The 12145-nt window shown below is 38.1% G+C and overlaps 1 protein-coding gene across 2 annotated transcripts in view; it reads left to right on the top strand.

Moving 5' to 3' along the window:
• RYR2 (ryanodine receptor 2) overlaps positions 1 to 12145 on the top strand; it is a 775249-nt gene that overhangs the window by 567921 nt on the left and 195183 nt on the right. For both annotated transcript variants that reach the window (XM_047762364.1, XM_047762363.1), the window contains 3 exons: positions 7345 to 7514; positions 9174 to 9394; positions 10714 to 10804. In XM_047762364.1, the coding sequence (XP_047618320.1) occupies positions 7345 to 7514; positions 9174 to 9394; positions 10714 to 10804 (482 nt within the window). The remainder of the gene's footprint in view (positions 1 to 7344; positions 7515 to 9173; positions 9395 to 10713; positions 10805 to 12145) is intronic.

Raw genomic sequence — 12145 nt, 5'->3', positions numbered from 1 at the left:
GTTTTTTTCCTGTTCTGCTTAGTGATATTGTAATAATGATACCGGAAAGATGTTACTGGAATCCAGGTTATTGTTCACGGCAGTCAAAGAATGAACTCCGTGAACACACAGGCAGCAAGCAAGCAAAGTCTTTATTAAAGGAAAGCAAATAGCTCCCAGGGCTGTTGCAACGGGGGAGAAGAGCCCCCTTTCTCTATTGTCCTGTAGGGGTTTTTATTCCTTAAAGATGGGGTGGGTACCAATGTGGGGTCCAGAAAGGTGTGGTTTTTCTCCCATTGGCCTTGCCCAATTACCTCTATCAGTCTTTGTCCAATAGGGGTTTTAGGGGTGGAAATGTCTCCATAAGTTTGATGACTTCTTTGTTTTTCTCTTCCCTTGGACTAGGTCACCATTCCTCTCATTCCTTTTCTATCAGTTGAGGAGTGGGTTACAGATTATGGTCTATGTGGGGGAAGGCACATTTTCTATAGTAAGCAATGCCTGTGGGGAGTTACTCTTTCTATAATAAAACAAGGCCTGTGGGGAATTAGTCTCTGGAGCCCTTAAACCATAAGTGTTAATCAATAGCCATATCAAAGAATGCATCAAAGCCCATGTTCCTACACTGACTACCTGAGTTAATATTCTGCCTCAATAACATTATGACCTTTTGGTCTTTGCTGTGAATATGCAGTATAATGCCTACCTTGAGTCTTAAAGGATTTGTGTGTGTGTGTGTGTGTGTGTGTGAACTATCACAGTTGCAATGAAAATGAGTTTTTAAAACACAGCCTTATTGGTCATTGTTAAATTGCTGCATTTCTCTTTTTTGGGAGCACCTGCAGCATACAAAAGTTTCCAGGCTAGGGATTGAATCCAAGCCACAGCTGTGGCAATGCCGGATCCTTAAGCCACTGTGCCACAGTGAGAACTTCCAAATTGCTGCATTTCTTTTAACCTCTTTTATTTTTATGGAGAATATAGACAGAAACCTGTATGTTTTTATTTTGCTGTGGTATGCATTTAAATAAGCTTAAAAACTCAGACCATCAGTATTTCTTCATATGTTTCAGTGACAAATCCATTGTTCCTTTAAGCATCATGTTATCAGTGATAATTGCTATTATATGTTCTATATTTAATATGTGAAGTTTGTCTCTAAGTATTAGTACCCCCACCCTCAGTGTTAGCTAAGGTCTTTCTTTTAGAAATACACATTTTTCTTTTTTATTCCATAAAATTTAACATGTCACATTGTATCTTTAGACACAAAAAAGCATGGTGAACAAAATATGGGATTATGAAAATTTAAACACTTTTATTAGACTTATCCTAGAACTAGAGGAGGGATAAGATGCGAGGTTGGGACTGATGTATATACACACTACTAAATCTGGGAGGAATGAAGAATAGGAACCTACTGTGTAGCACAGGGAAAGCTGTTCAATGCTCTGCAGTGACCTATATGGGAGAAGAATCTGAAAAGGAGTGGATATGTGTATATGTATAACTGGTTCATGTTGCTGTACACTGGAAACTAACACAACTTTGTAAGTCATCTAGATGCCAATAAAATTTAATTCAAGAGGAGAAAAAGAAAGAAGGACGTGTTTAGAAAACTTAAGCAGCAAAGACCTAATCTCAGAAATAGATGTTCTCTTCCTGCAGCTCTTGGCCTGGACAGGCTTGGACAGGCTGTCTGAGACAGTGATTCTAGGTGGATGAATAACACAGGAACATCAGAGTAAAGCCACTGCAGCTGGCCCTGCTCTTTCCAGTCTAGTCTCCAGGAGTCTGCAAGGAGGCCAGTCCCAGTGTGTGGGAGGAGATGGTGAAAATAAAGCAGCAGCTGTAGCCAATCAATGGGTCTCAGTTCCCAGGCAGATGTAGTTGCAGCATTCCTTAGAGTGAATGTCCACCCGAATGAGTCTTTAAAAAAGAAATCTTATTTTAGGATCAATGAGTTACTTATCATTTCCTTCAGTACAGCTTTGGTTAGAATAATAGAATCCTGTAACTATAAATTACCCATGATTTTCTTATTTTTTTTTCTTTTTTTCTTTTTGTTGTTATTGTTGTTGTTGTTGTTGCTATTTCTTGGGCCGCTCCCGCGGCATATGGAGGTTCCCAGGCTAGGGGTTGAATCGGAGCTGTAGCCACCGGCCTACGCCAGAGCCACAGCAACTCAGGATCCGAGCCGCGTCTGCAACCTACACCACAGCTCATGGCAACGCCAGATCGTTAACCTACTGAGCAAGGGCGGGGACTGAACCCACAACCTCATGGTTCCTAGTCGGATTCGTTAACCACTGCGCCACGACGGGAACTCCGATTTTCTTATTATAGTTGATTTACAATGTGCCAATTTCTGGTGTACAGCAAAGCAGCCCAGTCGTGTACACACACATACATGCACACACGTGTGCACACACTCACACACGTATGACCCAATCGTACATACATATACATTCTTTTTCTTGTATTATCTTCCATTGTGGTCTGGAGACTGGATATAGTTCCCTGTGCTATACAGTAGGTCTTCATTGCTTATCCCTTCTAAATGTAATAGTTTGCATCTACTAACGCCAAAACCCCCATCCATCCCACTCCCTTCCATCTCCCTCTTGGCAACCACAAGTCTATTCTCCTTGTCTGTGGGTCTGTTTCTGTTTTGTAGATAGGTTCATTTGTGCCGTATGTTGGAGTCTACATATAAGTGTTTTATATATGGTATTTGTCTTTTTCTTTCTGACTTATTTCACTTAGTTTGAGACTCTCTAGTTGCTTCCATGTTGCTACAAATGGCATTAATTCATTCTTTTTTATGGCTCAGTAGTATTTTTTGTATGTATGTATCACCTCTTAATCCATTCATCTGTCAGTGAACATTTAGCTTGTTTCTATGTCTTAGCAATTGTGAAAAGTGCTGCAGTGAAAATAGGGGCACATGTATCTTTCTGAATTATAGTTTTGTTCAGATATATGCTCAGAATTGGGATTACTGGATCATGTAGTAGTTCTACATTTAGTTTTCTGAGGAACCTCCATGCTGTTTTCCACAGTGGTTGTACCAATTTACATAGAATAAGATTTTTTTAGAACAGAACTGGAATTTCTTATTAATTTTTTTTTACATTTTATATAATGATTTTTATTTTTTTCACTATAGCTGCTTTACAGTGTTCTGTCAATTTTCTACTGTACAGCATGGTGACCCAGTTACACATACATGTATAGATTCTTTTTTCTCCCATTGTCATGCTCCATCATAAGTGACTAGACAAAGTTCCCAGTGCTACACAGCAGGATCTCATTGCTTATCCATTCCAAAGGCCATAATCCTCATCTATCAACCCCAAGCTACCAATCCAGCCTACTCCCTCCCCCTCCCTCTTGGCTACCACAAGTCTATTCTCCAAGTCCATGAGTTTCTTTTCTGTGGAAAGGCTCATCTGTGCCATATATTAGATTCCAGATATAAGTGATGTCATATGGTTTTTATCTTTCTCTTTCTGACTTCACTCAGGATGAGAGTCTCTAGTTCCATCCATGTTGCTGCAAATGGCATTATTTTATTCTTTTTATGGCTGAGTAATATTCCATTGTGTATATACATAACATATTCCTAATCCAATCATCTGGCAATGGACATTTGGGTTGTTTCCATGTCCTGGCTATTGTGAATAGAGCTGCAGTGAACATGTGGGTGCATGTGTCTTTTGATTTTTAAATAAAAATTAGATCATGATGATTTAACCTAAGGGTTAAATTAGCTTGGATTGGATTTTTAAATCCAGTTTTACTTAGTTTAAATCTAACTTTGCCAATGACTGGACATACAACCTTGGACAAGTTATTTAACTTCCCTAAAGGTCTTGTTTGAAGGGAAGATAATAATACCATCTTCAGAGTTTGCTTGTGAAATTATATAGTATTGTATCTGAAACATTCCTAGCACCATGCCTGACAGTAGTACAAATGGCAAGAGTTATTGTTCTTATTGTAATTATAGGATAGAAGGTATTAAGTGTATTAGTTACTATTATAATTACAAGGAATGGAAGTAATTTGGTATTAGTCTTTAATCTAAGTTCCTTTAAGACATTGTTATTTGTTCATTTTCATGATTCAAATATCAAATTCATTTATGGACTATGAATGAAAATTAAAGTATTTTGACTACTCTTTCAGGATGGGTATGGTCATATATCATCTTTCCCTGGGTCATTTTTCCTTCAACATTGCCTCAGTATTAAACAGTCTGTGATATTATTTGTAGACTCTCACAGCATCTTATCAGCAGCAATTTGGCATAATTATCACATGGTCAAACAGAAAACAAGTCTGTTCTCCAGTATTTTTTTTTTTTTTTTTGGCCATGCCCATGGCACACAAAAGTTCCTGGGCCAGGTATGGAACCTCAGCCACAACAGTGACAATGCCAGATCCTTAAATCACAGAGCCATCAGGGAATTCCTCTGTTATTTTCAATTGGCACATAATTCCCTAATTCTTCATATCATTTATGCCCTCTGTGACTCTATGGAGTTAAACTAAGGAATTTACTCATCTATCTAGATATCAAGCATTGACAGTTGATAGAAAAAATAATATGACTCTCACATATGCTTTCAATGTTGATAAATGGTATTATGACTAATGAAACATTATCATTTGAAAGTTAAAGTAGTTCAAAGAGTTTATTCATCACTTCGTAATTGTCTAAGCCATAAATATGTAAATGTACCATGATTACCACATAAGGTATGTGAATTTTATTAATGTTTTCAAGAGGCGCTTATTTTGGGTTTTTTAATATATAAAATGATTAGATGTCTTTCAGTGATTAATTAATTCAATTTGTCTAGGATCTGAATGCAGTCTTCTTTTTTAAATTACTCAGTGAATTTTATTACATTTGTAGATGTACAACAATAATCACAAACAAATTTTACAGCCATTTCCATCCCAAAACCTCAGTGCATCCCCCTACCCTACAACCTGTCTCATTTGGAAACCATAAGTTTTTCAAAGTCTGTGAGTCAGTATCTGTTCTGCAAAGAAGTTCATTGTGTCCTTTTTTTAGATTCCTCATGTAAGCGATAGCATTTGATCTTGGTGTCTCATTGTCTGACTGACTTCACTTAGCATGATAATTTCTAGGTCTATCCATGTGCTGCAAATGCCATTATTTCTTTCCTTTTAGTGGCTGATTAATATTCCATTGTGTATATGTACCACGTCTTCTTTATCCACTCCTCTATCAACAGACATTTAGGTTGTTTCCATGTCTTGGCTATTGTATATAATGCTGCAAGAACATTGGAGTATATGTGTCTTTTCAAGTCATGGTTTTCTCTGAATAGATGCCCAGGAGTGGGATTTCTAGATCAAATGGGAATTCTGTTTTTAGTTTTCTGAGGAACCTCCAATTTTCCAAAGTGGTTGTACCAATTCACATTCCCACCAACAGTGTAATAGAGTTCCTCTTTCTCCACACCCTTTCTAGCACTTATTGTTTGTAGACTTTTTTATGATGGCCATTCTGGCCAGTGTAAGATGGTACCTCATAGTGGTTTTGATTTGCATTTCTCTAATAATTAGTGATGTTGGACATGTTTTCAGGTGTTTTTTGGCCATCTGTATGTCTTTGAAGAATTGTCTGTTTAGATCTTCTGCCCATTTTTTTGATAGGGTTGTTCGTTTTTTTTTTGTATGGAGCTGCAGAAGGTGTTTATAAATTTTGGAGATTAATCCCTTGTCATTTGATTCATTTGCAAATATTTTCTCCCATTCTGTGGGTTTTCTTTTCATTTTGTTTCGGGTTCCTTTGCTGTGCAGAAACTTTCAAGTTTAATTAAGTCCCATTTGTTTATTTTGGCTTTTATTGTCATTACTCTAAGAGGTGGATCTGAGAAGATGTTGCTCTCATTTATGTCAGAGAGTGTTTGGCCTATGTTTTCCTCTAGGAGTTTTATAGTATCTGATCTTATATCTAGGTCTTTAATCCACTTTGAGTTTATTTTTGTGTATGGTGTTAAGAAGTGTACTGATTTCATTCTTTTACATATGGCTGTTCAGTTTTCCCAGCACCACTTATTGAATGGGCTGTCTTTTCTCCATTGTTTATTCTTGCCTTCTTTATCATAGATTAGTTAACCGTAGGTGTATGGGTTTAATTCTAGGCTTTCTGTCCTGTTCCACTGATCTATATGTCTGTCTTTGTGCCATGACCATATGGTTTTGATGACTGTTGCTTTGTAATATAGTCTGATGTCCAGGAGCCTGATTCCCCCAGCTCCATTTTTCTTTTTCAGGATGTCTTTCGCTATTCTGGGTCTTTTGTGCTTCCAAACAAATTTTAAAATACTTTGTTCAAGTTCTGTGAAAAATGTCTTTGGTAATTTGATAGGGATTGCATTGAATCTATAGATTGCCTTGAGTAGTATAGTCATTTTGATAGTATTGACTCTTCCAATCCAAGAGCATGGTGTATCTTTCCATCTGTGTCATCTTTGATTTCTTTCATCAGCATCTTATAATTTTCAGAGTACAGGTCTTTTGTCTCTTTAGGTAGGTTTATTCCTAAGTATTTTATTCTTTTTGATGTGATGGTAAGTGGGATTATTTCCCTAATTTCTCTTTCTGATCTTTCATTATTAGTATGAAATGCAGGTAATTTCTCTGTATTAATTTTGCATTCTGTGACTTTGCCAAATTCATGGATGAGCTCTGTTTTCTGATAGAGTCTTTAGGATTCTCTATGTATAGTATCATGTCATCTGCAAATAGTGATAGTTTTACTTCTTCCTTTCCAATTTGGATTCCTTTTATTTCTCTTACTTCTCTGATTGCCGTGGCTAGGACTTCCAAAACTATGTTGAAGGAGGCTCTCATGTTGAAAAGAGTGCAAACCTTGCCTTTCCTAGTTTTACAGTTTGGATTTTGGATGCCTTTTTGTTTCTTTCTCAGTAGCTGTCTTAATGCTATATTCTAGTCATATACTATATTCTAATCATTTGTAGTTAGCAAGTGGATGCCTAGGAGTTTTCTGGTGTCTTAGTGCGTTAAGAATCCAGCATTATCACTGCTGTGGCTTGGCATCAGTCCATGGCCTGAAAACTTCCACATGCCTTGGGAGCAACCAAAAGCAAACAAATGCATGCTCAAATAACCTTGGATTTACATTGCACTGCCGTATTTCCTCAGCCAGTTCCTAGCACTTGCTTGTGGGAATAGAAGAACAGAAAGCCCTGCAGCTGATGACTTTATTTAAAACATAAGAAGGTTGGAGACTAACCATTTGTCATCTATGTTCTAAATGGCACAGCCATTAACAACAACCTGTTACCTTCTCTCTTGTAGATGGCAATGTGGTGGAGCCTGACATGTCTGCGGGGTTTTGCCCAGATCACAAGGCAGCCATGGTTTTGTTCCTTGACAGGGTCTATGGAATTGAGGTTCAAGATTTCCTCCTCCATCTTCTTGAGGTTGGCTTTCTGCCAGATCTCCGGGCTGCTGCTTCTTTAGATACGGTAATAATTTGAGCAATTAACTTCCATGACTTTTCACACTTTAATCATTGCCTTTTGATATTCTTTAATTGATCTCATTCATTCATTTATTGTCACCAAATATTTATTGAGTGCTCTTATATTTATAGGCAAGCAGAGGGTAAACAGAAAATAGACTAAAAACTCAAGGAATTCACTGAATAGTGGAGAAAATGGACAACCTTGAGAGTAAGATAAGAATTCTGGAGTTCCCACAGTAGCACAGCAAGTTAAGAATCTAGATTTGTCTCTGCAGCAGCATGGGTTTAATCCTCAGCCCAGCACATTGGGATAAGTAAGAATCTGGCATTGCTACTGCTGTAATATAGGTCACAGCTGCAGTCTGGGTTTGATTCCTGGCTTGGTAACATTCATGTGCCATGGGTGCGGCCAAAAAAAAAAGAGTAAGGTGAGATGCAATGGAAGATGATAAGTTTATGTAGTTTATGTAGTCCTGATTCGTGAGTTCACAATGGCTCCTATTCACTTCTAAATTTACATGAACAATTATGCATCTCAATAAAAGCAATTAAAATATTAAGAAGGTTTAATAGACATTGTTAAGTCATGCTAATTACAGTGTCAGCCTGGTGTCTTCATTTGTTAATGTACATACAGTTTCACATCTGTCCTGTGAATCCAGGGGCGTCTATGGAGAATCTGCCATTATTGGTATAAATGTTCTACCATTTGAAACATTATAAAATAAGCCAAAGCTGTAAATGTTATAGTAGCTATAATAATACCTCCTTTTATTTTTCAACTAAATGAGTCTTTTTGATATCAGAGGAAATCAGATCTTGGGTTGGCACTTGGTCCCTCATTTATGAGAAAAGAATCGTAAAAGTGAAACTACATTTTTTTGGGTTTTTTTGTTTGTTTTTTTAGTTGTTTTCATGTGGCATTCTGAACCTCAGTAGTCCAGTTTATAATCTGGTAAAGGTAGTCAGCCTTTGACTGTTGATGCTGATGGACATGAACAAAAATACAAATCATATTAGTAGATAGAATTTAGAAGGAATTTATGAATTTGAGATCTAATATTAGAATAACCTCCTTTTTCTCACCTCTGCTAGAAAGGGAAGCACTCACATTATTTGATGTCATTAGTGACTTCATCTTTCATCCATCCTATGCTTGATATTTTTTGCAGAATATGAACCTCTTGGCTCTTAGAAGAGATAGCTGTTACTTCATTCATTTTTATCTGTTGTGAGCAATTGAAGATTTTTTTATTGTTTTTCGTGGTGACAAAGCATATGAAACCACAGTTAAAGCTGTAACAGAGGAATACATTTCCATGTCATATATTTGTGTCATTTTCTAGATAGTGAAATTGTATGTCAAAACATGGATCCTTTTTATTTTCTTTATGGCCACAGCCATAGCATATGGAAGTCCCCTGGCCCAGGGATTGAATCTGAGCTGCACCTATGACCTATACCACTAGTGCAGCAATGCAGGATCCTTTAACCTACTGCACTGGGCTGGGGATCGAACCTGTGCCTCTGCAGCAACCTGAGCCACTGCGGTTGGATTCTTAACCCACTGCGCCACAGTGGGACCTCCAACATGTGGATCCCTTTGAAAGTTGTCTCCTGCTCAACGCAAATGACTGTCTCCTCTCTGATTCATTTTTAGGCCGCTTTGAGTGCTACAGACATGGCCCTCGCCCTCAATCGGTACCTGTGCACAGCCGTGCTGCCTCTATTAACGAGGTGTGCTCCCCTTTTTGCGGGCACTGAGCACCATGCCTCCCTCATTGACTCGCTCCTTCACACTGTGTACAGACTTTCTAAGGGCTGCTCACTTACCAAAGCTCAGCGGGATTCCATAGAAGTGTGTTTACTCTCCATTTGCGGGTGAGTGGGCGATGAGGTATCTACCAAGTTTCTTCTTCTTTAAGAAAGAGAATTGACTCACTCTGTGGTTCATGAGAGTTTTGAATGCTGGTAACCATTTCTGGGTCAAAGAAAAAATTAGTTCATTTTATGGATTGTTGCGTGAGTATTACCAGAGCACCCTTGCTCCTGGTCCAGTTCAGGAGTGTTCCCCTAAGGCTCTCTCTGGCTATCTAGCCATTGGATATAGGGTTGGACCGATGATGTTGTTCTGGATGTTGGCGGGTGAGGTGACTGTGTAAGAAGACCCTGGACATGTTAGTGTGAGTTAATAGATTCTCCCCTTTTGATGGATGATAGTTTTTAACCCCTCTTCCAGAAGAGAAAAGAAAAAGAAGAGACTTATTAAAATAGTATATTAAAACAATATTAGAGTATTATCAATGTGTGGCAGTCATGAAGACTGATTATTTCCTCCAGCCTGGAATTCTGCTTCCTAGAGATAATTGTGTTTGAAGGTCTTACTCTGAAAACCAGAAACCTATCTCCTCCTTGTGAAGTTCTGATGGTGAAAGTGACAGTTTCTCAGGCCCCTAGCTAGGGTAATGGTTTCCTTCTAATTGACAGGAGTTGTTGGAGGTAAAACCTTGAGGCCTTCCAGTATGTTGGTGAAGGAAGGTTTTTTACTCACCGTCCAAAGGGTGTACAGGTTTGGGAGCCAGATGGGACTGAGGGAAGTTAAAAAAGAAAAAAATGGAAATTAGTTCATACTCTGATTTTAGTTCCCTGACCCTAAAAGTCTGTAAAATGGGATCAAAATATCTATCGTACAGACTTTTTTGTGAATGTTAAATGAGGTAAAGCCCAGGATTGCCCAACACAGTAAATGTCCACTATGTGTTAGTTTTTTTTCCCTTCCTCCTCTTGCAGAATTTCTGTCTCAGTCTTTTTCTCTTCTTCTTGTTCCCCTTCTTTCTTTCTGCTTCTAATCTAGTCCCTGGAGACCCTCTAGTGGAGTGAGGGGAAGACATGTTTACTAAATGAACAGAAATAGTGAGGTCTACAGTTGTGAGTAGTGAAAAGGGGTGGGACAGAAAGGAGCATCTCCTGCAACAAATAAGGATCAGTCTTCAGATCACAGGGCTAGAGAGGGGTTGGAAATGTAACCTTTTATAAAATGATGTAACTGTGGGTTAATCTTTGGACTAGGAACCCCTAAAATGAACATCATCTGGAGAGAGATGGAGGCCCAAGGCCTTGGCCTGTGTAACCTAGTCTAATGAATTATCTACTTAAACACGGTCAGATGTTCATTATTAAAATTAGCTTTGTTCCACCAGCCAATTGAGACCTTCCATGATGCAGCACTTGCTCAGAAGATTAGTGTTTGACGTCCCATTATTAAATGAACATGCAAAGATGCCTCTTAAGGTAAGTGTAGGAAATGTTTGCTGTCATTTGATTCCTGGGTCTTCTGCCTTTGTTTCCTATTACAATATGCACATCTCTTAGATTTATCATATTTGATCATAGATGCTGGAAAAAATTTCTTCCAGTTATTGAAATGGGCATAAAACGTGCACATCAACATAAAGTAAACAGGTAATAAAAGACCATAGAAATCCTAAAATTGGTTTACTGTAAGTCAGTGGAAATGGAAATCAGTGGGGAAAAATGGGCCACAAGAGAAAGGGGGGGACCGAGATATTCTTAGGCCGGAAAACATGGTAATAAGCCTGGCCTTAAATATTAACAACCTCACAAGATAAAGAGCAGGCTTTAAAAACAATGTTTTCAAAGTTGCAAATCAAATGACAACTTCCAAATATCATTTTATAAGGGTCAAAAATAATCTTTTCTGTAGATGCATTTACAGTTTGTCACAGAATATAGAAAAGTCCCTGACATTTTTCTCTGCACAGCCCTATTATTCTGTTTATGAACAATTGTGTCTCATTCTGTCTTAGTGATTTGGGACTATTTTCATATCATCTCATATCCCAGTCCAGATTTAGGATTAAGATATTACATATATACTGGAGTTCCTATTGTGGCTTAGTGGAAACGAACCGGACTAGTATCCACGAAGGTGCAGGTTCAATCCCTGGCCTCGCTCAGCGGGTTAAGGATCCAGTGGTGCTGTGAACTGTGGTGTAGGTTGCAGAAGTGGCTTGGATCCTGTGTTGCTGCGACTGTGGTGTGAGCTGGCAGCTGCTGCTCCAATCTGACCCCTAGCCTGGGAACTTCCATATGCCACAAAGCAAAAAAAAAAAAAAAAAAAAGATATTAGATGTGTACTAATACATGATCAGGAGCTTGGTCTATGCATGGAGGTTGTTGCCCTGTAATGGACTTTTTGTAGGTGACAGTTCTGCTCTGCCACCTAGTAAGCATCATTTTTTTATCTTGGCCACTCAGCAGTGCCATGAAAAGAAGTTTGAGGTAAAAATGAGCTACCATTTCTGGAACTGCTCTTTTATGCTAAACATACCTAAATATTTAACAAAATACCCTTTCTGTATGAAAATTGATTTTGGTTGAATAAACTTAGAGAAGTGAGTGAATTATGTAAAGTAAATTATATCCTTTATAAAAATCCCATTTTTATAGGTTTTATCATGTACAGTCCTGCTTGTCATGCAAAATTCTCTTGATACAAATGAGCTGGTAGACACCTGAAAAACATACATTTTCACTTTATGTGACAAACCTCTTCGTGTTAGAGATATTCCCATGTTCCTCCAAGCAAATTAGATCTCAATTTTTCAGCAT

Source organism: Phacochoerus africanus, chromosome 15 (assembly GCF_016906955.1).
Source record: "Phacochoerus africanus isolate WHEZ1 chromosome 15, ROS_Pafr_v1, whole genome shotgun sequence".
Lineage (NCBI taxonomy): Eukaryota > Metazoa > Chordata > Mammalia > Artiodactyla > Suidae > Phacochoerus > Phacochoerus africanus.
This window is presented reverse-complemented; position numbering and strand designations above follow the sequence as displayed.